This window comes from Archocentrus centrarchus, chromosome 7, assembly GCF_007364275.1.
Source record: "Archocentrus centrarchus isolate MPI-CPG fArcCen1 chromosome 7, fArcCen1, whole genome shotgun sequence".
In the NCBI taxonomy this organism is placed as follows: Eukaryota; Metazoa; Chordata; class Actinopteri; order Cichliformes; family Cichlidae; genus Archocentrus; species Archocentrus centrarchus.
The window spans coordinates 29,081,422-29,108,584 of NC_044352.1; the positions used below are offsets into that span (position 1 = coordinate 29,081,422).

A 27,163-nucleotide genomic window follows, 5' to 3' on the forward strand; every position below is an offset into this window, starting at 1 on the left:
AGCTCAGTTTAATGAATCAGTTTAGGCTTCTGCAGCGATCATGGTGAGCAGCATGACTGAGGAGGACGCTGACCGGAGGGTGGACGCAGGTCAGACTTGGGGACGTTCCCCTGATGTCTCTGAAAACAGGTCATTTCGGCGCGTGCAGAAACAAGTGGAGGATTGAGGGTTTCAGCCCCACAGTCAGCTGTCCCAGTGTGTGCTGAGTTCGTTGATTCGTTTTTGCACCGAAAGAAAATCTTTCTCCTGTTTGTGAATGGCTCGCCTGCTTCGTTCCTCACCGTCCACAGTTTACTGTTATTGTTAAACAATTATCAGTTATACATAAAAAAGCGTCAGCAATTACAAGGCCCAGCCCAAAATGACAGGTTCATTTAAAAAAGAAGAAGAAGAAACAAATGAATCCTGGCGCCTCGGCCGCCTGGAAACAGCAGGAGTGAACCGTGCAAAAGCCTAACTTAGCCACGGTCACGTGATGTAGGTGTTTTGAACCAGGTTTCGGAGCAGTGGGCCAGTGGCTCCACCGTGGGCCCGGAGAGGAATAGGGTAAGAGTAGGCCCCCTGTTGTGCCAAAGTAGTTATTTTATCAGGCTGTTCACTCCGTTCCTGGGACTGCATCAGGAGCAACCACTTGACCCAAGATATGCTGGTGTCCTTTTACCATTGCTCTGTAGAGAGCATCTTGACCTACTGTCTGTGCGTGTGGTTCAACAGCTTCACAGCAGCAGACAGAAAAACACCCCAGAGTCATTATTACGGCTCAAAAGATCACTGGCTGTCCCCTGCCCTCCCTCCAGGAATTGTTCAATGCCCGCCGCCAGGGGAGAGCAGAGAACATCCTCCGGGATCCCTCACAGCCTGGACATTCCTTGTTTCAGTTGCTGCCATCAGGCAGACACTTTCAGGACAATGAAGGCCAGAACAAATAGACTGAGAAACAGTTTTTATGGCAGAGCCATAATTGAACTGAACTCTGCTGTCAAATGGAAAGTGATGTGGATGTAGTGCTGTTGTGTGTGTGTGTGTGTGTGTGTGTGTGTGTGTGTGTGTGTGTGTGTGTGTGTGTGTGTGTGTGTGTGTGTGTGTGTATCTGTGTGCATCAGGGCTAGTCTCTCCTAATTTGAATTTTTATTATGTATTGTATTTTTCTAATTATTTTACTACACACATTTTTATTATGGGCAGCACGCTGGCATGGTGGTTAGCACTACTGCCTCACAGCTAGAAAGACATAAGGTCTGGGTTTGATTCCACCTTGGCCTGGACCTCTCTCTGTGTGAAGTTTGCATGTTCTCCCCGTGTCTGTGTGGGTTTTCTCCAGCTACTCCGGTTTCCTCCCACAGTCCAAAGACATGCAGTACTGGGGTTAGGTTAATCTAATTGGTTATTCTAAATTGTCCATAGGTGTGAATGTGATTATGAATGGTTGCCTGTCTCTTTGCATTAGCCCTGCGACAGGCTTGTGACCAGGGTGTATCCTGCCCTGTCAGCTGGAAGAGGATGGATGGATATTTTTATTATTTGTTATCTGAGGTACCTGGAAGGACTGCATTTTAAATTTTGTTTTGCAACTTGTGTGTACAGTGACAATAAAGATTCTAATTTTAATCACCCAGGAAGTACATAGCCCTCTCACAGGCATCCAAAACACTTCTGATTTGTACTTCTTTTGTCTACGATATCTAAAGATATCGTAGACACAAGAAGTACAAATCTGCCGACAATAAAACAGAACACATACACTGAAGCCAGCCACTACAGCCATTCTTAAGGAAGGGCAAGAGGGAGAAAAGGCTGAGGTATGCCAAATTACACAATAACTGGACTGAAACAGGGTGGAGGCTCTGTCATTGTTTTGGGCTGCATTTCAGCCAGTGGTGTTGGGGATCTGGTCAAAATTAATGGAATTATGAACACAGAAAATTATCATCATATTTCGATCCACCACACAACTTCATTTTTTATCATTACGATGATCCCAAACTCACTGTCAATGCAGTAAAAGCATTCCTGGATAGAAAAACACACAGTGGAACACTATCAGTCATGGACTGACCTCTCTCATCTTGACAGAACAGAACAAAATCCAGCCAACATCCAAAGAAGAGCCTTGAATGTCCTCCAAGAAGCCTGGAGAACCATTTCTGAAGAATACTTAAAGATTTTAAGAGATTTTTTAAGATTTAAGATTTAAGATAGTGTTTATTTGTCACATGCACAGTTATACACAGTACAATGCACAGTGAAATGTATTTTGTACCTGCAACCATATGTACACACACATATAAATAAGAAGAAGAATAAAAATAAAAAAAGTAATTCACACTATACACTATACTCTATATACTATACACTATGCACACTTTTACGTGGAATTATAGATTATAAATTATAATATTTACATTGTGCAATAATGGTCCAGTTAGGGCTCAGAGTTGAGCAGACGGATGGCTTGTGGGTAAAAACTCTTCTTCAACCTTTCAGTCTTAGCCCTCAGGCAGCGGTAACGCCGGCCTGATGGGAGCAGGGAGAAGAGAGAGTGTCCGGGGTGGCTGGGCTGTTTTAGGATCTTCATGGCCCTCAGCCTGCACTGCTTGGTGTAAATGTCCTGCAGGTTGGGGAGGGTGGTTCTGATGGTCCATTCAGCTGAACAAACCACCCTTTTTAGGGCCATGAAGTCCTGCTTGGTGCAGTTTCCCATCCAGGTGGTGATGCTCCCACGCATGATGCTCTCGATGGTGCAGGTGTAAAAGTTCCTGAGCACCTTGAGTGGGAGCTTGAAGTCTCTCAGCCGCCTGAGGAGGTAGAGACGCTGTCTGGCCTTCTTCACAGTGATGTTAATGTGATGAGTCCAGGACAGGTCCTGTGAGATGGTCACTCCCAGGTGTCCACTCTTTCCACCTCAGCACCACTGATGACAAGTGGATGGTAGTCCCTCTGCTGCTTCCTGCTGAAGTCCACGATCAGTTCCTTCGTTTTGCTGACGTTGAGCAGGAGGTGGTTCTCCTGGCACCAGTTCTCCAGGCGGGAGACCTCTCTCCTGTAGGCTGTCTCCTCATTGTGGGAGATTGTAAAGAAGTGACAAGAAAGCTGCCTGAGAGAGTTCAGGCTGTGTTGAAGAACACAGGCTATCATAGCAGATATATCGTTTCAAGCTCGTTAGAACTGCACAAACTCTCTTTGTACCTTATGTATTTCCATGTATGTTTGCACATGCAAATTGCTGCACTATTTTCCTAGTAAAACCAAAGCATACCTCGCGTTAATCTTTATTTCCTTAAAAAAAAAGTTACTTGCGCATCACAGATAAAATTCATAGTTACCTAAAGCATACCGAACAAAAAGAAAACATTCTGTTTTTCACTGAGTGAGCTTCCTAGGATCCTCTGAAGGCTGCATGTGCTCCGTTACCCTGACTGTCCCAAACAGTAGAGGGCGTTAACCCCCTGGATCCTGCTTCCCGTTAGCCCGTAAAGCTGCAATAACCAAGCCTTGACATTGCAAAGATGGAGGCTGTTATAGTTTAGACCTGGATACACAGAAAGCACCAATTGCGAGTTTCAGAGCTCTGTTATGACAACATTTCCAGCTGGTCCAGGTAAATGAAAAGAAAACTGCCGACTTAGGCGCACAGCAAACGTTAGCGTCTTTGCAAAGTTAGATAGCTAGCTAGCACAAATGACAGCCAGCTCAACTAGCTAATGTCAACGAACAGGCTAGCGCCGTGGACATTTGCTAAGCTAACTAGCATCATCGGCTCTGCTGCAGTGTAATTTGGGATAACCGATAAGTTATCGCCACCGGTTTTTATTAACCATAGTTTCTAGACTTGTTCAGAGAGACGGCCTTTTAACATAATTATCACCCAGTCGGGTGGTATCAGATAGTGCCATCTGCAAGAGGAGGAAGATGTTTTGGTATCAGTGCTAGCCATCGTTAGCAAGCTGCTCATTTTCAGAACCGTTTCCTGGTTTTTCCTCGACTTGTTATTATTGATCCCAAGTGTAGGATACACATATTTCGTCCCTGGTGTTCTTTTAATCCTTCAGGGCAAAAGTAAGCTTGCATTAAATGTATGCAGTGCTCGTCTTAATACTTATTGTTTTCTCTGGACGGAGAGAAGGTAACGTTAGCAAAACACGAAATATGTGGAATGTCACGGCACATATCGAGGAGTACGGCAACAGACTCCTTATATGGTTTTGTTACATTCTTTTTATTATTATTATTATTATTATTATTAAGCCAAACCGCAGTCTACAGTCACTTTCCTTTAGGTAATAAGTGTTTTGTTGTCGCTGACAAAAAATGTAATTACCTCTACCAAAAGGGAAAAAAAAATGCGTGAACTACGCGAGAGGACAAACCAGTCAAACAAGTTAAAGCTGAAAAACTACTATGGTGGTCAAGATCTGAACAATTATCAGAGTATCAGACTGGAAGAGGTGTGTCTGTTTCACTGTTTGCAGCAGTTAGCTCACAAATAGCACGGCGGTATCTACACAAGTATTATTAGTTAGACAAGTAGCCGCTTGGTACCTTTTACAAATTGCCGTATTAAGATGACTTCTGGATTTGTGTGTCTGCAGGTGGAGGCAGGAGGTGTGAGTAGAGTGCAGTAGACATCAGCAGCATGTACTCCGATTGGCGCTCGTTGCAGTTGGTGGTACAGAGTGACCAGGGCCACCTCAGTGTTTTGCACACCTATCCCCCCAGTGTGGGCACAGAGGTGGCAAATGCCGTGGTCAAACCTCTGGGCACAGCTGTAAGCCCTGTTGCCACAGAGAACATCCTCAAAACAGACAAAGAGGTAAGAAAATTGTGGTGGTGGGGGCATTTGCTATGCAGTGTGTAGCATGTCATTTTAATGCTTTGGTAGTCTGCCAGGCTGTCATCGCCATCATCATGGCACTTTCCTCATTGAGTCGTCTCAAATTGAATTTTAACACCAGTAACTGTTTGTTGATGCTATCAGTGTTCTAGTTTTTTTTATGTTGATTATTTACCTAGAAAAATTATAATAGGAAACTACTGATCTCAACATATTTTTGTATGTGTTGATGTTCTTTAGTAAAATGTGGGATAACCTGGTCCATATTAGCCACTAAAATATGTAGCAACTACACAGTAATACCATATCAGAAGCTAGAATCAGTAAGTGGGGAAGCTATGGGGCCTGGTTGATGTCCCCTGCTTTCAGACCTTATGATGACTGTACATCATAATAAAATGTGGTGCAGACTTTCAGTGTTTCTGTTTTGTTGTGCATTTAAATTTCTTTAAAGCCTTTTGATGACAAAAATGATAAAGTTATCCAAAGGACCTTACTTTGGTTTCTTTATCATCTGCTATCATTCTGTTATTGATGTTACTGCGTAATACTCAGCCACAGTGTTTACAGTAGGAATGGTTGTATGTGCCTGTGTGTAGATTTGACTTTGAGTCTAAAAAGGCTGAGTTTTAGGTCATGAAAACTAATTTAAATGCCTTTAGATAAAACCCAGTTAGGCCGTCACGTCTTTTAGCCAGGACTGTCTGTTTTTCAGCGACTCAAACATATGAAGGCATGACTGATAGAAGATGGTTTCCTCCATCTGCAGTGAACCATATCAGACATTTAGTGCTGTTGGTGCAGTTCACTTTCAGCTTTTCCTTCCATATTATTTAAAGTGCCTGCTATTAGGTTTTGTTTTGAACATGTTAAGTGTGCATTATGCAAACACTATCAAAAACTCCTGAAGCACACACAGCTCATCCTGTGATGTACAGTGTTATGCATTAGTGATGCCCTTAGCCTTTCTGTGAGATCTAGACAGAACTTGATACATGTCAATTTAAACAAATGCCTATTAATTTAAGTTAGTCATCTCTGATCTCTTTCTTTGCATAATTGTCTTAAAAACTTGAACATGTGCTGACGCAACGCACTATGAGCAAGTTAACGGCAGCGCTCACAGTAAGCCAGCAGCTTCAATTAATGATGTGACAGTGTGTGTCAGGAAGTGATGCGAGTGGAGCTGTGTTGGGTTAAAAATACATCAGCAATACTCAGGTGCACCATGCATCTGAAGTGCTGCTGTTGCTTTGAATGCCACTTCGTGCTAAGGATAGGGCATGGCTTGGAATGCTTAGCCACACTGACATCTGCATGATTCTTCCGCAAAACATTGTGGGAAATAATGCAGAATATCACTGGAAACTGAGAGCAGTTAAGCTGTCTTGTAATGCAGGCTGACTTGACTTGCTAAGTATGCAGGTTTATGTTGGGGAAGAAATCACATTTTGGATAGTATTTATAGGGCACAAGGCCTTGGATCAGAATCATGAACAAGAAAACATCCTCAGTCTTCCATTGTTAAGTTTAATTAAACATAATGTTCACTAGTTTTCACTTACTTGGCTTTTTTTTTTTTTTTTTTGCATTTTTGGCCACAGCGGCTTTTTGTGACAGTGGAGAGAGACAGGAAATGGGGGAAAGACACAGGGGAGGACACGCGGGCAAATTGGCGATGGGCCGGGACTCAAACTCGCGCTGCCCGCACCGCAACGCGGCGTGTGTATGTGGTCGCCGGCTTCACCACTAAGCCACCCAGGCGCCCCACTTACTTGCCTTTTGAATCTTTACTCTGTCCACACAGATGGTTGCAATGTCAGTGTACGGTTATCCTTGTTATGCGTAAAGCAGGTTTTCTAAACTCCTTTTGGTTAGTCTTGCTAAACTACTTGATATGGTGCAGACTAACTAAAAGGTGCATTACTTTATTAAAATGATGCAATTCTTCCTGATTCATATGGAATGAGTAATGTAGTGTCTCTGCAAAAAGAAGACAGTAACTTATAACAAAATACCTGACAATGGCTTGGTTCCCAGGTAAAGTGGACCATGGAGGTGCTCTGTTATGGCCTGACCCTTCCCTTAGAGGGGGACACTGTCAAGCTGTGTGTGGATGTGTACACGGACTGGATGATGGCCCTGGTGTCGCCTAGGGACTCGATGCCTCAGCCTGTGGTCAAGGAGCCCAATATGTATGTCCAGACTATTCTAAAGCATCTCTACAACGTTTTTGTACCAAGGTATGTCTGAAAACTTTAAAGGTATGCCTTTATTTTCCGTTAACTTGAATTTAAAGATGAATGCCTTTTCACTGAGGTCTCAGGCTGCTTATGTCACTTTCTTGTTCCCCCGTTTCAAACACGCCGTTTCTCCCTCCAGGCCTGAGCAGCACAGTCTGAACCATATCAGGCTTTGCCAGCAGGTTCTGACTGCAGTCCAGAAGCTGGCACGAGAGTCTGTTTCCATGGTGAGAGAAACATGGGAGGTGCTGCTGCTCTTCCTTCTTCGCATCAATGACACTTTGCTTGCACCGCCCACAGTTGGAGGTAAACCCCACCCTGCTCTCCTAAACTCCTCCTTCTTTATTTGCTCGGTTATTAGTTGTGATGACTAGTTGTAGTAACCCTCTACTTTTCCCTTCTTTCAGTGGGGGTAGCTGAGAAACTGGCAGAGAAACTGATGGCAGTGTTGTTTGAGGTGTGGTTGCTGGCATGTGCCCGCTGCTTTCCCACACCGCCGTATTGGAAGACGGCGAGGGAGATGCTGGCCAATTGGAGACATCATCCTCCTGTTGTAGAGCAGTGGAGCAGAGTAGCCTGCGCTTTGACTTCCAGGTTAGAATGGTTTCAGTTCAACTTTGTGTTTTCAGTGCGAAAAAAAATTTGATGCAATATTGATATACTGGAGGTTTTAGAATGTTACTTTTGTGTTCAGTGAGGGGAAGAAGCCAAATTTGATTTAGTTAAGTTGGTAGGTTTTTGGACAATGTACAACACCTCTGCACACCACCACAGTAGATTTGAAATCAGTCAATCAATCAAGATGAGGTTGTATGCAGACTTTCAGCTTTAATTCAAGGGGTTTGACAAAATCATTAACTTTGTTTGTTGGCATTACCATTAAACTTTTTGGGACAGCCATTTTTATTAGCTTGACTGTTTTGAAGAAAAAGTCAAGCTATTGTCATAGCCTTGGCTATGACAATAGCCAAGGCTATGACAGTTTACAACATGTAGTTGTAAACTGCAGTTTACAACATGTAAACTGAGTGAGCTGCAGGCTGGCTTAAAATTTTAACTTTAATTGAATGTATCATTCAAAAGACATACTTTTCTTGAAGTCATTTCTAAAGTATAGCCACTTAAACTGACTTAAAAAAAAAAGTAGGAAAGATTTGAGAAATTGAAATTGAAATTGCCTAAGTCGAATTCACACAAACCGTATTTTCACTTTAGTCGGATGGCTTCTGCAGATCCTGATTTTTACTAATGTTAATTCTAATAATAATCATCACCTAAACTGGATCATCCAAGTTGTATTATAAATTATTACAAAATTTGCAGAAGAAAATCCAGGGCTAAAGCAGAAAGCCATTGCTGCGAAATTTGATATTAGACCACAAACTCTGAAATTTTGAAGAATAGCCACATCTCTGTGCAATATTATATCATTCATTCTGAACAATATCTATCACTCCTATATTGTGTAATATCCAATATTCATTTACCAAGTGCAATACTCAATCTTCATTATTAGAGTATATACTTATTTTATTTTTTACAACATATATATTTTTATACATTCTCTTATTTTCTGTATTTTTAGACAGAAAATAATATATTTAATATATTTCTATACATTTTACTTTCTGTATATTTTTAGGTTATATTAGATTATTATATTTTTATTTTAGAAAGTTTGACTTTCTGTTGCATGGCACTGAACAGGAGTGGCCCTCCAATCTCATTGTACATCCTGTATAATAACAATAAAGGTATTCTGTTCTGTTCTATTCTAATTTTGAAGAATTGGATTTTATCTGACTTACACATAAGATGGATAATATTAGATTTGAATCCGACTTAGGCGATTTCTACTGTACTTTTAAGAAAGTTAGATTTCAGGTGCCAGTTTGGCTCAGTGGGTGAGCAGGCGACCATGTGCCACATGGCCGAAACACAGCTGGCCCAGGCTCAAGTCTGACCCGTGGCCCTTTGCTGCGTGTCTTCCACATCTCTCTCCCTGCTTTCCTGTCAATCTTCACTGTACTGCTATCCATTAAAGGCAAAAATGCTAGAAAGATATCTTTAAAAAACAAATCTTTATCTTTCAAAAACAAGCTAGTTGGAACCCTGACTCAGAGAAAACTGCAAAAGCGGTCAAAGAGATTGTCAATGCATTAAAGGCCTAGGAGAGCATCTCAAGTGAGGAAATGCAGCATTTGGTGATGTCCATGGGTTCATTGCCTGCAAAGGATTTTCATCACAATATTAAAAACAATCTTTAAAATTATGTTAGTCTGGCCAATTACTTTTGAGCCTCTGGAAATGGGGGACTGTACAAAAAAAATAGTTAAACCCCTTAAATTAAAGCTGAAAGAAAAAAAACCCTCAAGTCCTAACTGTGTCTGTGGTTGTAGTAATGACAATAGGAGAACAAATGATGAGAAATGTATTTATTAATTTTGATTTGTTTCAGGTTTTTCAAGGTCTCTGCTAATGCAGATCATTTCTTCATTTCAGACTTCTGCGATTTACTCATGGACCATCCTTCCCACTTTTTAAAGTTCCAGATGAGGATGCCAATTTGATTCCTTTAGAGATGGACAATGACTGCGTGGCGCAGACATGGTACCGCTTTCTACACATGCTCAGGTGCATAATGCTTCAACTGTATATAAGTACATTTGCTTGAAAAAGAGATGCTTTCCTCTTCCTAACTGAAATGCACTGTCTTTTTTTTTGTTGTTTATATTATTTAATGGGAAGTTGAAGTTACCTGTCTGCTTTAGTTCAGCTCTATTTAGGGAACTGCATCCAAACTCTGGCTATTTTAATGTAACTTCATCTGTTGTTCCCTCCTCTTTTTTTTTTCTTTTACATCCTTCTTGTGTTCATTAATTATTTTACTGATTTCCCTCTGACCCTCATATCACATTTATTCAAGAAGGTTTTAGCAGTAAGCTCGTTGCTTAATCCACAATTGTGCTTGGTTTCCTGTTTCCAGCAACCCAGTGGATCTGAGCAACCCCGCAATAGTAAGCACCACTCCAAAGTTTCAGGAACAGTTTCTCAACTCGAGCGGTATCCCCCATGAAGTTGTATTGCATCCATGTCTGAAACAACTACCCCAGATCTTCTTCAGGGCCATGAGGGGTGTCAGCTGCTTAGTGGATGCCTTCTTGGGTAAGAGGATGCTGAGTTAAGATGAAAAGCTCAGTTGTGTGACATTTTAAGACATTCAAAAGGAAGCAGAGCATATAATTAAGTGATAGATGATAAAACAGCTTGAATTTGGTGAGCATTCTGCAATTGGTGAGTTAATGGATTATGTTTAAGAAATATGTTGACCCTGCCTTAATGGCAGCGACCTGCTTTAGAAATTTATCCCCACATTTTAACTCTACATAAGTGTTGCCAGGAATAATTTCCAGAGCCTGTGCTGCAAAATAAATGTTACTTCGACAGAAATGCAAGCAGCCAGTGTTTATTGTGATCGGTCCTAGGCAAAATTTAAGTTGCTCCGAATTCAGTTTCATACTCTGATCTGTAAAATATTGTCTTTAGCAAAAAGTAAAAGCAAACACTGCTGATGGCTTTTATAGCCTTGATGTAACATGGGACAGGGAAATGCAAGTTGTTAGTGAAAAAATTAGAAAAAAACCCCTTTTTCTCAGTTGTTATTCTGTTACTACCCATGAGTAAACTCAAGATGGAGGATGTGAGTCAGAAACACCTGTTTAAACATTTCAATAGAAACATATCCGTGTGTATTTTTCTCTTTACACTGTAGGTGTCTCTGTTGAAAAGAGAGACGTACGGGAGAGGTTGTTACCTTTTTGTCCAGTGCTGCTCTCTCATGGTACAGACATCAGCTGATACATGATATAACGATATACTCTGGGCATGTGATGGATTGGTTCATTCATTGGTGGTGATGATATTCAGACTTACAATGTGATACATGTCAGATATTCAAACTAAACTCCAAGATCATCAGAGGACTCCTGCAGGCATGAAAATGAAAATCAAGCTGGAAATCAGTTCTTGGTGATTCATATCTAACCATTGCATGTCTATGAATGAATGTTGTCTGTGATCAACTCACAAACTCTGTCTTAACATTATAAATGGGGAAATGACTTCAAAATGATTATATTTACCCAAAGGAGGTTCTGTCCTCTGGGGAAAAAAAAGGAGGGATGATTTTTTTCTCCCACTGTCAGCTGAGGCTAATCAGATGACCCCCATATTTTGAGGAAAATCAGGCTATTATTACCCAGCTCATTTTACTTATCTGTCACCAGGCATATCGCGTCCCAGGGCTGACAGTGCCCCACCTACTCCAGTCAACAGAATGAGCATGTCCCCGCCTCCCTCAATCACAAACACCACGCCGCCTCACAGCCGCAAGCAGCGCCATGTGGTGGTCGCCAAAACTACAAGCAAGAGTTCAACTGTAAGTTCAGCTGCTGTAGACATGCAGAATAATACTGTTAGACATTCAGGTCTTAGTTTTCTGTTGTTCTGCAGACAGAACAGAGCTAATACTTGTACTTGACACATTATTGTTTGCCGCATGAAGTTGCGCTATTGAGGATTTTTCTGCACGAGTTCAGTGCACTTGTCCAAATCAGTGTGTGTATCCCATCTTCTGTCATTTGTTTTATTTGAAGAAGACTTAAATCTTTCTGCCAACACCTCCTAGTTGAGCTAGTCAAGTTGTTTTCAACCTATTAAGATGTCTTCCTCTATCCCACTCCACCCGGTAGGGCAGTGGTAGTCAGCCAAACAAAGCTTCGCAGCAGCAGCAGCAGCAGCAGCAGCAGCAGCAGCAGCAAACTTCGTCCTCCCCGACCCTCCTTTCCAGCCCCAACCAGAGCAGTTGGGAGTCTCGGCCCTTGCCAGCGCCAGCACGGCCAAAGGTCAACAGCATCCTCAATCTGTTTGGGCAGTGGCTGTTTGATGCTGCCCTCGTCCACTGTAAGCTCCACAGCGGCCTCAGCCGGGACCCCAGCATGACGGGTAAGATGCGAAGCATTGTCTAATAGCGTTTTCATTTTTGCATGGGCAAGTGGGTGTTTTGTTGGTGTTCATGAGTATGCGTTCATATGGAGTTGTGTTTATCTTTTCTTCTTCTTATTTTTTGTACTCTTTGTTGTTGGGATATCCTTTTTCTTTTTTTCACCATTTTCTCTGAAACTCTGTGGTGCCTTTCTGTGTGTGGAGGGCTTGGTTAGAAGTGGCCTCGTATGAGAGCTCCATCTGATTTTAATCCATTTGCATCTACCAACAATTTAAACCTGGCTCAAACTGCATATAGGCTTTAACCATATGCTAGGGAATTCACACAGTCATTTTATTGGTAAAATCATCACTAGCAGAGTTAATGACAGCGCACAACTTTTAGTGTTTGCAATTGGCTCTCTTTGGCTTTTCTTACTGTTCTCTTTTTTGGTGTAGTGTCCTGCACGTGTCTATCATGTCTGGTTAATGTAAGAAATTTGTAATGGGTCAAAAGTCATGTACTGAGGAGAACTAAAAAAATACAATTCATGCCTGATATGAATTGATCCCAAAATTTTGGATCTGCTTTGATTTTTGTCTCTCTCCACTATTTCTGTTATCTTGCAGCCTCTTTTATCCAAATTCTCCTTTCTTATAAATCTTGTAAGTAGGAATGGCAGCTTTTTTTTTTTCCCCCCCTCACTTGATTTGCGTTTCTTGACAAATCTTCCTGCTTTTAAGTTGAGTTCCTCATGATCATCGCCATTATCACCATCGTTTTCTGTTCCAACTCCTTGCCATATATAAAAGTTCACCAGCGTTCTTTCAGCGTTTCTCCAGAGGTTGATGGAATGGATTTCACCAACTGACCACTTGTCTCGACCATAACGTTGCCAGTTTGTGACAATACCACCCCATTTAAGTTGCCATTTTCTTTTTCCTTTGAGTCACGCTAATCCTTACTATTGTGTTTCAGACCCCCTCGAGTTTAGCATTGTTTCTTGTATTTTCTTTTGATGTTGTCAGTTCACTTCAGTTTTGATTTTTATTGGTTTAGTGCCTCAATGCATGAAGTGAATGTGACAGTCATATGATTGCAACATTGAGGGATGCTGACACAGGGATTTTGCTTTTTGTTCCTGCAGCTGGCACATTTTAGTGCCAGCACAAACACTTGTTCATGCTTTGTGCCGGTGGTAGGCGGAACCTCTATGGCAAACTCTTTGTGTCAGAGACCCTTTACTGAATGCTTTTAAAGGATGTGAGTGTGTGTTTGCAGTTAATAAAGTCCTTCATTTCTCTTGTTGTGATAGTAATTAAATATCTGCATTTTGTTGCTTTTATGTTTTGAATTTTTTTTACTGTAAACTTTTTGTTCGAGTGTGCATATAGTATATTTTTGTCTATGTTTGCCTGTTTCTCATACGTGCATGAAAACTAGTGACCACAATGCAATTCAGGGTCCTTTCATTCTTTCTCTTCAAACTCTCTACAGCGATAGCCACTCAAGTGGGTCTGGAGCTGAGAAGGAAGGGTTCCCAAATGTCCACCGATTCCATGGTGAACAACCCAATGTTTGACGCCAATGAGTTCCCAGAGAGCTATGAGGCAGGACGAGCTGAGGCCTGTGGGACTCTGTGCCGCATCTTCTGTAGCAAGAAAACTGGAGAGGAGATTCTCCCTGTTTACCTGTCCAGGTATGTAGTTTGTGATCCTAAATTGATTTTATTGTGATCTTCACTTAATACCTTTACAGTCTACAAGTAGGACAGATAATGATGCACTTTTCTTATTTCTCTTTCTGCAGGTTCTACATGGTCCTGATTCAGGGTCTCCAGATTTCTGATTTCATCTGTAGACCAGTTCTGGCTTCGATCATTCTCAACTCTTCCTCTCTCTTCTGTACTGACCTAAAGGGCATCAATGTGGTGGTGCCCTACTTCATAGCTGCACTGGAAACCATTGTGCCAGACAGGTTAGACTGGCAGTTTCTTACATTGATTTGAGATCAGTTGGTAATGGATTTGCATATTATTATTTTCACTCAGTCACATAAATGCGTTATGTACTAAGTTTATTTGAGGGTATTAAAGTTGGTCTCTATTACATTTGTTAGGGAGCTGTCCAAATTTAAGATGTATGTAAATCCTACCGACCTGAGGAGAGCCTCCATCAACATCCTGCTTGCTATGCTGCCACTGCCACATCACTTTGGCAACATCAAATCAGAGGTGATGACTTTGGGAATCTGTATCTTTAAGCTGATAATAATAGTCTTGTTTACTGCTATCATTTTATTGAGTTCTTGTTTATAATACAGGCATGATGGCATTGGTCATTCTTTTCTTAATACATTTTAAACTCCTTAAAGCACGTTGATGTTCACATAACCATAAAGCAAGCCCCGAAACTTTTACTTGTTGCTGAGTTTTCAGACTGACTTTGTGTCCTTTAGGTTCTGTTGGAGGGGAAATTCAACGAAGAAGATGGCTGGCCTCATGACCAGCCTGTGTCTTTCCTGTCACTGAGGCTACGTCTCGTCAATGTCCTCATAGGAGCACTACAGACTGAGACTGATCCCACCAACACACAGCTCATACTGGGTATTTGTTGACACCTTCATATATTTAGTTATTTTAATGCTCAGTATTGCTTGTACTTTGTTTGTGACTATGTAAAATTTTTGAGTTTTTAGAAAAATATTGTTTAACTATTATTTTTTTCCCCGTTTCAGGTGCAATGCTAAATATTGTTCAAGACTCAGCTTTATTAGAGTCCATAGGCGCCCAGACTGAAACAGTGAGCCTGTTTTCTGATCATCACTTAATATTTATAGTGCTGCAACCTGGACTGGACATTAAGATTGCTTTGTTCTTGTGGTGGTAGGGGAGCATTGATGGTAGCCATTCGACACTGAGGAGTCAGAGTCACAGCCGTACCAACAGTGGCATTAGCTTCACCAGTGGAGGCAGCATGGAGGCCACCAGCCCAGACTCTGAGCGCCCTGCACAGGCACTGCTCCGTGACTATGGTAGGACATACTGCTCTTGAACAAACACTAATATTCTTGTGCTTGGTAGATTAACACAATAATACTTCATTTGGTCAGGTAACAGGTTTGCAGAAGGATTATTTATAATGATCGCTGGCTGATTGTTGATCAGCTCCAAAAACTTACTGACTCGTTTGTTCTTTATAGCTAACGTGGTTAAAGTGGTATGCAGAGTTAAGAAGCGTTGGGTAAAATGTCTTTGTAGGTGATACAAAGTTGTTTGCTGTGATGTTGTTTGGCAGTGGGTTGAATGGAGTTTCTGGGTTGATTGCATTTTTTTTTTTCTCTAAATGACTGGTTGCAACAGTGCTGCCTAATTTTGTATTTACTCTGCGGGACTGAGTGATGTTTTTATTTTTTTCCACAAAATTTTGTCTTGTTTTCACTGAACAATGCTGCTTATAGGCAACCTTTTTCCAGCAGGAAACTGGGGGAAGGGATTGCAGGGTTCCTGTGAGACACAACTGCAGGACTATATAACATTGTGTTGCGAGGCTTAGTACTGCACAGCAAAAACAATACTTTAGAGTGGGTTATCACTTGTTTTAAACACTGCAGCCATTTCAGCATAGTTTGGGGTTCAGTTCAGTTCATTTCAACCAACTTTCAGTCTCAACATTACCTTGAGACAGTGCAGAATTCTTAGGAACAGAGGTCAGAGTAAAAAGGGGAAATAAAGAAGATTGCTGTTGTGTCACATCCTTCCTTACCTTTACTCGTAATATTTTTTTTCTGGGACAAAGCTGTCCAGATAGCAAACTTTACATTCTTTTTCAAAATCAGTCTTAACTCGCATTGTTTTCCAAGTTTTAGGCCTAGTAAAGGTCAGACTGGGAAAGTGAGTGATTTTTGGTCAGATGAACTTATACATGTAGTTAATGTAATTGCCTGACGAGCGTTAAGTAATTCTTAAAATATTCAGTTCACTTCAGTTCTTTTTTTTTTTTTTTTGATGTTACAATTTTGATGTGAAAATACTAACATCACTCACTTCTGTCCCTCAGCACCTTATTTATTACTGTCTCTTCTCTTGTCTACCTATATCTTGCTCACAATTGTGTGCTTTGCTGAATTCATTCACTTCTAATGCATGTTGTATGTTAATATGAACCAATATTAATAACTTCTGAGCATCCAGAAATGTCCTTCTGTGTAACTTTTTTTGCTTTGTTGCCTTAATCCTGCATTGCTCTGTTCTTTGCGGTGTTTGGTATTTCGGGGTGTTATATGGTCTAGCTCTTCCAGATACTGCGGCAGGCCTGCTGGTGCGCAGCATCCACCTGGTCACTCAGAGGCTCAACTCCCAGTGGAGACAAGACATGAGCATTTCACTCGCTGCCCTAGAACTGCTGGCTGGGCTGGCCAAGGTAAAGTGAATGTAGAAGCTCAGTGTAACCATGTGCAATCATTACTAGCTGGACTAGCCAAGGTAAGACTGTTGTCTTCCAGTACACTCATGTTACTCAGGCCTCAGCCAGCTTTAGTTATTTTATAGAGAGTTTTTCAATAAATTTTGAGCTCTATTCCAGGAGCCAGCTTAACAGAAAGTCTGGACCTATTACAGGGCAAGTGAAACCAGCTGGTTATAGAGCATGCTGACTTCACATGAATTAGAGCCCAACCTGTTTATTGGTCTCAGTCAACATTAGCCTGTCACAAATAAAATATTTACAGCTAATACATCCTTTTCCCAAATGACGTGGTGTAGCTTCAGAGTCGTATTGTGATACATTCGGGTGTTTTTTGCCACCTTCAGTTAATTTCCTAGTTTCGAATAAGGGAGTTGCCCTCACATTGTATCACAACTTACTGTAATGAGAGAGTTTCTCCAAAGATTGTAGTTTCTCTGACTTGTAATGACTGTGCAGTCTATTTTTACAATCACCCTGCCACAGTGCAAGAGCAAATAAACAGCAATTTGCTTAATATGTAAATATGCTACTTGATACACAGGGTTGCCGCGGGGTAGTAAAAGGTAGTAAATTAAATGAGGTCAAATTAAGGCTAGTAAAAGGTAGTAAACAGAATTTGACTTGGTAGTTTTTAAATTAAGTAAATAGGCCAAGTAAAACCAGAGTTATGCCCAATAATTTACGCCATGCTTTTTCCTGTATATTGTCCTCACCTTCGATGCACGTTTTGTGCAGAAATAAACGGCGAAAATGTGAGTTTCGCTAACAGGAAGCGCTTGCTAATAAAAACAAAACAAAACAAAACAAAATAATTCCCGACAACCCCTTTCCTATTGGTGGAAAAATCAACCAATCAGAAAATTATGCGGTAACACGATGCATTTGGGTGCATTTGACTGTTGTGGAGCAGATGAAAAAGTGGTAAAAGAGACATTACTGGCAAGTTTTGCCTGTGATGGACCCTTCAGTCTTGTGGAGGACAGAAAATGTTTTTTGAGGTGGCATAAATAATTTGTGTAGCATCTTAATGTGTCCTGATTGCTCTGTAAATAGTTGTACACAAAAACACCTGAGGCCTTTCCTGCATTTTAATGTAAATAGTTGTATTTAACTTTATTATTTACTATATTTTTACACAAGTTTTGTAAATTTACAACTTATATTTGCATTGTAATTGTAAAAATAATTCGTTAAGCATGTTTCTGATTTTTACAGTAAAAAAAAAAAAATCTTTTTTCTACTCTGATTTTATGTTTTTATGTGATTGTAAGTCCAGTGTCTTAATACAGTATGTCAAAATGAAAGAATAACTATACAGTCACACACGAGGCCATGCTGAAAAAAATTATACCAAACAAGGCAAGGTAAACAGTTTCTAAGGTCAACTATGAAGCTAAAAACAAAAGTAGTCAAAAATGGCCAAATATACTCAGGACCCCAGAGGGTTAAGCTGGTCATGGGGAATGATCGAGAGGCGTTTTGTAAAGTGTGCAGAAAAAATATAAATTTGACCTGAAACGGTGTGATGGCGATCAAATCACACCGAACATCCACCATTCACCAGTAGCGGATTTGCGCGTGCAGGGAGCAGATTCCATTTTTGTTTTTTGGTGCTACACAAAGCACTGCAACTGCAACCTCAAGGTCAGCTATGAGCACAGGTATTGCCGTCACACCTCAGCAGCAAACCAGTATTCCAAGATTTTATTGGAAAATAAATAATCGGCTTGTGAAACTTGAATTTCATTGCATTTTGTTTATATTCTTAAAAAAACAAATTTAGATAGATTCAACTCATTGTCATTGTGCGCACAACGAAATGATTGTTCCAGATCACTCATCCAGTGACGAGCATTTGCGGTCATGCAGCCAGAGACCGGCACTACTGTTAGGCAATGTGGTTTAAGTGTCTTGCCCAAGGACACAACGCAGCGTAGGGACAGGGACTCAAACCGGCAACCCACTGGCTGCAAGATGGGCACCTACCTACTGCGCCACTTTTTGAAATGTGTTTGGAATATTAATGTTTATGAGGTCTTAGTCAAGACAAAGTCACAGTAACACCTTCAAGTAAGTGGGATACAGTTTTGTCTTTGGTGAGAGATGGGTGATCATTGTACACGGCTTAGTGCTGTGAATCCACTGCTACCCCAAAAAAGGCTGCTGTGCGATTTCGTCCTGGTAGTAAAAATATTTTAGAGGTCGTAAAAATAGGTAGTAAAAGGTAGTAAATTTAACTCTAGGATTCCTGTATAAACCCTGGATGCACAACTCTGAGGTTGCATAAGATTATATCACTTCATATACTTCTCTACGCATACTGAAATTTTGAGGGGGGAAAAAGCTAAATTTGCAAACATGTAAATGGTTCACAGTTGTATAAAACAGACTACTTTTGTTTAAAGAAGTTTAAACCTAATATACAAGATTTGACTTTATTTTTGTTTATGTCTTAATCAGGTAAAGGTGGGCGTCGACTCCGCAGACCGTAAACGCGCTGTCAGCTCTATATGCTGCTACATTGTGTTCCAGTGTAGCCGTCCAGCTCCTCTTCAGTCCAGAGACCTCCACTCCATGATTGTAGCTGCCTTCCAGTTTCTCTGTGTGTGGCTCACAGAGCACCCTGACATGTTAGATGAGAAAGTAAGTCTAAGTTGTTTTTTTTAGCACATATGTTGGTAGATAAGAGGGAATTGATGTTTTGTATTGTATTGTATTGTATTCATTTATTTTTTTGGTGCCAGGATTGTTTGGTTGAGGTGTTGGAGATTGTAGAGCTGGGAATCTCAGGCAGTAAGTCCCGTCAGGAACAAGAAGTTCGTCATAAAGGGGAGAAGGAACACAACCCGGCTTCCATGAGAGTGAAGGACGCTGCTGAGGCAACTTTGTCCTGGTGAGACCTAAACTTCATTGCACCTTTCCATTGGGCATTCAAACACTTTGCGTTGTACAACAGTTATCATCACCATTTCATCACTTGTGTAATGGTGATTGAACAACATCCAGACAAAAGTCTGTGACATTGATGCAGAAGTCTTGTGACCAGTCTGCAGCAAACACTTCGATGTTGTTGTTTCTGTTTGTTAAATTTTTTCTGCTTCTTCAGTATTCTAGCTGTCCCACTTTTTCTGCTGAACCTTCACATAGATGACTCTTGGATAGTGAAATATGTTGTATTCATTGACCCGGTTTCCTTATGTTTATGTTTTTGCTTGTGTTACTCTGGTGCTCCCCAGTATCATGCAGGTGTTGGGGGCCTTCCCTTCTCCCAGCGGGCCTGCGTCGACTTGCAGCCTGCTGAATGAAGATACCCTGATTCGCTATGCCAGACTAAGTGCTACAGGAGCCAGTAACTTCCGTTACTTTGTCCTGGACAACTCTGTCATCCTTGCAATGCTGGAACAACCTCTTGGCAATGAGCAAAGTCAGTAGCCTATTGTCTGTCCTTTCATAGAATTAGTAAATTTGAATATTAGGGGAAAATGAAATGCCTGTTTTTTTAATATACCCTCCAAGTAAACCTTAATCAGCAGGCCATCTTGTTTCTCTATAAATGAGAGTATCTTTGTCCTCACAGACCCCAGTCCTTCAGTGACAGTTTTGATCCGGGGGACAGCTGGTCGACATGCCTGGACCATGCAGCTCTTCCATCAGCCAAGAGGAGCCAGGGCTAATCAGAGGGTGAGATCACACTCTACTACATAAGGAAAGCTAACAAATTTTAAACCAACTCAACTAAGAGATATTTTAAAGCTGCATCCTTTTGTCAGACTTGTAGCACCACATCTGTTCCTCTGATAACACAAGTCTGTTGTGTACGTGTCTTCTTCTTTCCTCTCGCAGCAGATGTTTGTTCCTGAAGGCCGTCCAACACCCAACAATGATGTGGGGATTAAGTACAACGTGAAGCAGAGGCCCTTCCCTGAGGAGGTGGATAAGATCCCTCTTGTCAAAGCTGATGTCAGTATTCCGGACCTGGATGACATTGTCAGTAAGGAGGTGAGAAATGAGCTTCCTGTCAAACCTTCCTGATTACACTTGTAACCACATTATGGCTGATAACACAAAAATTAAGTTATTCTCTTACAGATATCAGGCAAACCGTGATTTGTTATACCTTAAATGGAACCTCGCAGCAATTTAATCACTGGTATTATTTGTTATTGCACAAACTCAGGTGTGTTGTATGGGCTGGCAGGATGATTCACGAGCTTCAGATTCACTGATGAGTAATTGCCCTCATGTGAGTTGTTAAAAAGAGGAAGTCATTGGGAGTTTCTTCTTAAAATGGGTTCAATCTTCTGGTTTGGTGGTGATCATTTTGTGTGGTTTCTCAATCCAGTCCAATTTCTCTATAAAATTACACTGTGTCAACAAAGTTTATAAAGACTGGGTTTATTAAAGAGTTGTTGTACTGGATTGTATTGGTGATCCATGATTAAATGTTTCCCAAGTATAGATGATGCTGTCATAACATTTGGGAGCCAGTATCCATTTGGACTGTGAGACTTGTCCTCCAGTTAATGTTGAATTTATGCAGGTGACGGTTGGCTGCTCTGTTTTAAAGATGTCCCATGCCCGTCTTTTCAGCTGGAAGTTCAGCACGACAAGCTTCGTAATCTGATGAGCAAGCAGATAGAGTATGAGAACGCCTTGGAGCGACACAGTGAGGAAATCTGGAAGTCCAAGCCCTTTCCTGACCCGCAGACAGACTGCAAACCCCCTCCACCCTCGCAGGAGTTCCAGACAGCACGCCTGTTCCTCTCACAGTTTGGCTTTTTGTCTCTGGAGGCACTTAAGGTCAGTTACTTTTTTATGTCTGATTACAAACTCTTTGATTGATCAGTATTAAATGTATGCACCTCTTGTTTACTTATACATGTTTTGGTAGGTTTGCGTTGTGTTTCTATTTAACACAGATGTCTGACAGCTTTGTTCTTCCTACTGTTCTGAAAAAGTTGTGACGGGAATCTTGTTATGTCTGATCTTGCAACATTTATGTATCACAAGTCTAAATGTGTGTCATTGCATTAATGGATGATCACAAGATTATAACTGAATGCTGTATAAGCTGCTGAGTTAACTAGAAGACATGTTTGCAAGAATGTGCTAAACAGCTGTAACATAAGAGAAAAAGAAACAACTTCTAGCGTCAGACTCCTGCTTTCAGTCTGTCTCATTCCATCCAAATTAATCTCATGGAAGCCCTGAAGGCTCTTTAAATACAAGACAACTGGCTTTTTTCACATTTTAGCAAGAAAACCATTTCATAAAGTTGTGATTTTCATAAAATCACAATCCCAATTACAAATGGGACTATTGATCATAGTGAGATAAATCTGACTTCATGCATTATATATGCATTGTATTATGTCTAAATGGCAGAATACTGTCAAGACTTAAATCTGTGCGATAAAATTTCAATAAGAAGACTGAAGTTTAGAAAGTTTTATTCTGACTCCTGTTTGTTATAACTTTCAATTTACAATGTATAAATAATCTTTGGTAGGAACCCAACAACAGTCGTCTACCTCCTCACCTGATTGGCCTGGAGTCATCCTTGCCGGGATTTTTTGATGACATCAGCTACCTGGACCTGCTTCCCTGCCGACCTTTTGACACCGTCTTTATTTTCTATGTGAGAGCTGGACAGAAAAGCAGCCATGAGGTGAGGAAATACAGACTTACTGATTATGGCTTAACTTTAAAATCTACTGATGTTGGCTTAGTCCCTTCTTCTATGCTACTTTGTTTTTTCTTCTTCTGCGTGTAAAGTTATCTTTGATTATCAGTGTATCGTGTTCTTGTTTTTGGTGATCAGATCCTTAGGAATGTAGAGTCTTCAGCCAGCGTCCAGTCACACTTTTTAGAATTCCTGTTGTCCTTGGGCTGGCCTGTGGATGTGGGACGCCACCCAGGCTGGACGGGACACTTGGATACCAGTTGGTCTGTAAATTACTGCTCTGACAGCAATGATGTGCAAGCAGGTAAGATACTAAACCAGACAGTTTATTTAAATGTTGCTAGCGGTAACTCAGTTAATGTTTTTTTTTTTTTTTTAAGAGGAAGCAGGAACTCCGGAGGACACCGGAGGTTCGGTGTTCAACGGAGAGAAGAAAGTTTTGTACTACGCTGATGCTCTGACAGAGATCGCCTTTGTTGTTCCATCGCTAACAGAAAATTCTGGTCAGTATTCATTATCTTCAGTATTAATTCAAAGTCCTGTGGTGGATTGGAAGTGGACAAAGTTGCCATTTGCTCTTGTTTTGCAGAGGAGTCATCAGTGCACAGTGACTCCACAGTGGAGGCAGACACCAACTCAGAACTCATGCCTGGTATGCTTAAACAAGCCAATCTCACACTGGAACTGTTCCCGAACCATTCTGAAAACCTGGAGTCTGCCAAAAAGGTGAAATTCAGCTTCTGAGTATATGTGGCCTGTACTGTTTGACAAAATGCTTACTCAAATTGTGAACTTCCCTGTTTGTCTAGCTGAGTCCTTTAGTGAAGACAAAGAGGTCATCGACTGGAAAATCTTTCCCTCAGCTGGGGCCTGAAACGAAAGTGTTTGTGGTCTGGGTGGAGCGCTTTGATGATATTGGTAAGTGCATAGAATTATGCACTCCCCCTCATCCCATGGTGCAATTTAAGACTTGGCCCTGCATAGATTATAGTCAGCAAATAAGTTTATCCACACAAAATATTTTAAAATAAAATACTTAACCTGTGTACACTTAAAAGATGGTGTTTGCCGAAGTATCAAAGTGCATGAAAGTCTTTATTTGTTTGTTTTTAGAGAACTTCCCTTTGACCGATCTCTTAGCGGAAACCAGCACAGGCTTGGAAGCTAGCACGAGTAACAGCACTTCCTGCAGGTATTCACAAGTTTATGCTCAAAGCGCTTGGCTGCCAGTATGAAAAACGTGTGGTTTCTGAATTGGTTTTGGTGAGGTGCAAAAAGGAAGAACGAAAAAACAATGCTGCAAAGCCGAATTTGCAAAGCAGGAAGTGCTACATACTGTGTGTGTGTGTGTGCGCGTGCGTGTGCATGCAGCAGGCAGAAAAGAGGAACCGTGGTACATTGGTGACAATAGTTGTCAAGTCAGGGAAAATTAAGTTTTTATGAAAAATCAAGTTTAAAAAATGTTTTTTTAATCGACTTTAAGTATCAGTGTAGCTATTTGTCAGCAGCATTACAAGTTATTTGAACAGATGGAGAATATGTATATAAAATGTAGGAAGCTTATAGTTTCATATTTTGCAACTTTTTCAAGAACAGTGTGTTCTACAGTATACTCCCACAATCAAAGCTATGCCTAGCCTTCCTTTTTGCCATTATCTTCTCGTCCCTTTTCACTTTGTTCTGGTTGCTGCAGGTCGGGGTTACTAGAAAAGGACGTTCCTTTGATCTTCATCCACCCTCTGAAGACGGGACTCTTTAGGATCCGCCTGCACGGAGCTGTGGGTAAATTTGGTATGGTGATTCCCCTGGTGGATGGCATGGTGGTCAGCCGCAGAGCTCTAGGTAATTGCTGTCTTCCTCTGACTTAATGTGTTCATTCTTACCCTACCACACTTCAGGTCTTAATGCATGCCAAAGAGTAATTTGCTCGCTATTAATGTGTGCAGATTAATATTTTATGATGGGTATTTTAGTTGGAAATGCACAGGAAATACACTCCATTTAGATAGTTTATGGTAGAAGTTCTGGTTTCTGGTGGTAAAAGTATTGCTCATCTTTGTATCATCAAGTTGCATTACCAAGAAACCATTTAAAGCATTAATCTTTCCTGTGCTGATGAATAAATTCAACTTTGAAAAAGGAAAAAAAAAAAAGTCTTACGATGGAATTGAATGCGATGGAACTGTTGGCCAGCAGATGGCACAGTTAAGTGTTTTTACTTCGTCTAATAGAACATCAGCTTTGCCCCTCATTGGATACTCCAGCACACAGTTGTATCTGTGGTTCGACATTTTCATGCGTAATAATCTCCAGCAGTCATCCTTTTGCGTGAAATTGCTCGAGCACTGATGAGCTTACGTTTTTGTGTCTTCCTCCCAGGCTTTCTTGTGCGTCAAACGGTCATCAACGTATGCCGACGGAAGCGCCTGGAAAGTGACTTGTACAACCCACCTCATGTGAGGCGGAAGCAGAAAATAACTGAAATTGTGCAGCGTTATCGCAACAAACAGCTGGAGCCCGAGTTTTACACCTCGCTCTTCCATGAGGTGGGAGAGGGAAAGCCTCACCTCTAACCCTCCCCAACAATGCCCTGTCCTAACACTGGCACACAAGCGCACACAACAACACACACATGCACGTACACTCTTTTATTCTGTAGTCATAAAGCATTTACAACTGTGCTTACACACACGCATACACACACACACACACACAGAATCTTTATATTTATACTGTATAATTTTGTTATTTATATGAATACATATATCAACACTGTTTGCCTTTGACTCTTAGATCAAAGTGTCAAAAACCATGCCAAGGTGGGGAAAAAAACAAACAAACTACATTTCTTTGTTGCGGCTACTCACTGAAGCTCTGAATGGCTGAAGTTCAACAGTGAACGTTTTCTCTTTGTTTTAGGTCCATGCTTTGTGGCAAAACAATTTCTGCTTGTCTTTAACTGCAATACAGTAGTTACACTGTTGGCCTTTCTGAAATTGTAAAAAGTTTGTCCATCAAACCTTGTAATATGAGTGAACTTCATGAGGTTTGGTAATACAGAATTGTGTCCAAAATCCACATCTGCTCATCTCGTTTTGTTTTGCCAAGGAGATAAAAATGTAACCATATATATCTCTCTCTCGCTTCAATGCAGGTGACTTAAAGTTGACCCATAATTTAATCTAACAGATTTGTCACACTGCTTTAGTCTTCCTAGTGTGAACGCACACTTGGCCGTCAGCAGCTGACTGAGCACATGAGTTGTTTATAGTTTTCTATCAGTTTTTCTTCTGGTATGTCAATGTCATTTTTGACACTTGTGCTTAGGCCATCCCATTGCACAACTGCCACTACACTGTGTGTGTGTGTGTGTGTGTGTGTGTGTGTGTGTGTGTGTGTGTGTGTGTGTGTGTGTGTGTGTGTGCGTGTGTGTGCGCGTGTGTGTGTGTGCGTGTGTGTGCGCGTGCGTGTGTGTGTACACGGCCGCATGTTTGCTTGTTCAGCCAGTCACTTAACACTACAAGGAGTCGGAGACCCCTAAAAGCCCAACACGTTGCATTTAAGGATGAATTCTGTCACTTTAATCTCAAGATAATACAGTTTAGAAAATGTCGTAATACGTCGATCATGACATTAGAATTAGTTTACGCTGTAATGCTTGGAAACACAAGAGTTTACTGATAGTGAGAATGGCCGCAGACCTCCTGGAGTTCTTGATGTTTTCAGGTCTGATTTGAAATGAGGATGAGAGTATCTATCATTACCAACCAGAGCCATAGCACAGTTTTCAGTGTCTCGCTCCTCCAAACAAAATCTGTATGATAGATTCAGAGGCCAAAATACTTGATGTAGCTAACAAGATGATCTGATTTTACTTTTTATTTTGGCTGATCAAAGCTGTTTTTATGTAAACCCAGGAAGAGAATATTTAACATTTTATCTTCAGTTTGGATTGCAGAAATGTGCACTTTTGCCTTCACACATTTTGCTAACTTTTTTTTTTTTAAACAATTTGTTTCACTAGTATTTTCTCACTGTACTTTGGTTTTAATTCAAGCCCTCCCACTGTCTGCCTGTAACAATGTGAATTTATTTATCACAGAGCTGGAGCAGGGCAAACACCTCTAGTTTCTTTTGTTATATTGGAAAGTCTTAATGCACTGAGCACATTTTATGTTTATTTTCTATTCTCTTTGGTTACCTTACATGTCTTTTTGTACTTTTGTGCATTTTTGGAAGAAAAACCCTGCTGAAGGAAGAGTTTTATCTCGAGAAATCTGAATGAAGATGAGGCGCTGTGGAGTTTTTAACCTGTCATGTCTAATTGTGACTCACTTTTTATGACAGTGCTGTATGCACATGCCTTTTTTTGGAAGGAAAGTACATTAAATATGCTTCAAAGAAACTACATACAATCAGTCACACATTGTATCCCGTTACTCCTCTGATGTTTGATCATATTTAAGGATTTGCCATGTACAGAAACGGAGGATAATATGTAAATATGTGATAGATCAAGGCATTTACAAGCTGTCTGTTGCATTCCTCATCTGAGATGGCAAAAAAGATATGTATGTATGTATGTTTGCATTTTTTTTTTGTGTGTGGGAGGAACGCAATGGGTATTGAATGTAACATGCATCAATTAAAACTATTATTGACATTTTAATTTCTTTTCATTCCTAATATTTGGCTTCACAGGTTGGAATCAAATTCTTCTTATAAATTTTGGTATTTATCAAGTCTTTCCAAAAGCAGCTCATCTGATGAATTGGAATAAAAATGCTGACTCGTTTTTGTTCTGTGAATATTTGCACCACTGACAAGAGTGAACATGGACTGGGTGAGTCAGACTACAGTGAAACGTGGGGAATATTATTATTATAGCCTCAGGGTGGCATGGTGACAGCAAGTAGGCCTGCATCCCCTGAAGGTATATTAAAATATTAATGTTCT

The 27,163-nt window shown here is 40.8% G+C and overlaps 1 protein-coding gene across 12 annotated transcripts; it reads left to right on the top strand.

Moving 5' to 3' along the window:
- The first annotated feature begins 3,439 nt into the window (after window positions 1-3,439).
- On the top strand, window positions 3,440-26,876 carry ralgapb (Ral GTPase activating protein non-catalytic subunit beta). Of its 12 annotated transcripts, none has more exons than XM_030733297.1 (33): window positions 3,440-3,598; window positions 4,590-4,810; window positions 6,872-7,074; window positions 7,214-7,380; window positions 7,482-7,668; window positions 9,577-9,708; window positions 10,061-10,239; window positions 10,847-10,915; window positions 11,361-11,512; window positions 11,826-12,078; window positions 12,688-12,723; window positions 13,556-13,757; window positions 13,868-14,035; window positions 14,177-14,291; window positions 14,516-14,663; window positions 14,795-14,859; window positions 14,947-15,091; window positions 16,349-16,479; window positions 18,985-19,167; window positions 19,269-19,417; window positions 19,761-19,948; window positions 20,102-20,205; window positions 20,368-20,523; window positions 20,702-20,767; window positions 21,115-21,324; window positions 22,034-22,192; window positions 22,346-22,511; window positions 22,588-22,710; window positions 22,797-22,933; window positions 23,017-23,125; window positions 23,321-23,399; window positions 23,901-24,049; window positions 24,587-26,876. In XM_030733297.1, exons 2-33 carry the CDS (start codon window positions 4,634-4,636, stop codon window positions 24,778-24,780), a joined length of 4,701 nt encoding a protein of 1,566 aa, XP_030589157.1. In that variant the 5' UTR covers window positions 3,440-3,598; window positions 4,590-4,633; the 3' UTR covers window positions 24,781-26,876. The 12 variants fall into 12 exon arrangements, with proteins under 12 accessions (XP_030589157.1, XP_030589158.1, XP_030589159.1 ...); XM_030733298.1 differs by having other exon boundaries at window positions 20,371-20,523; XM_030733299.1 differs by having other exon boundaries at window positions 16,358-16,479.
- Window positions 26,877-27,163: the final 287 nt, after the last annotated feature.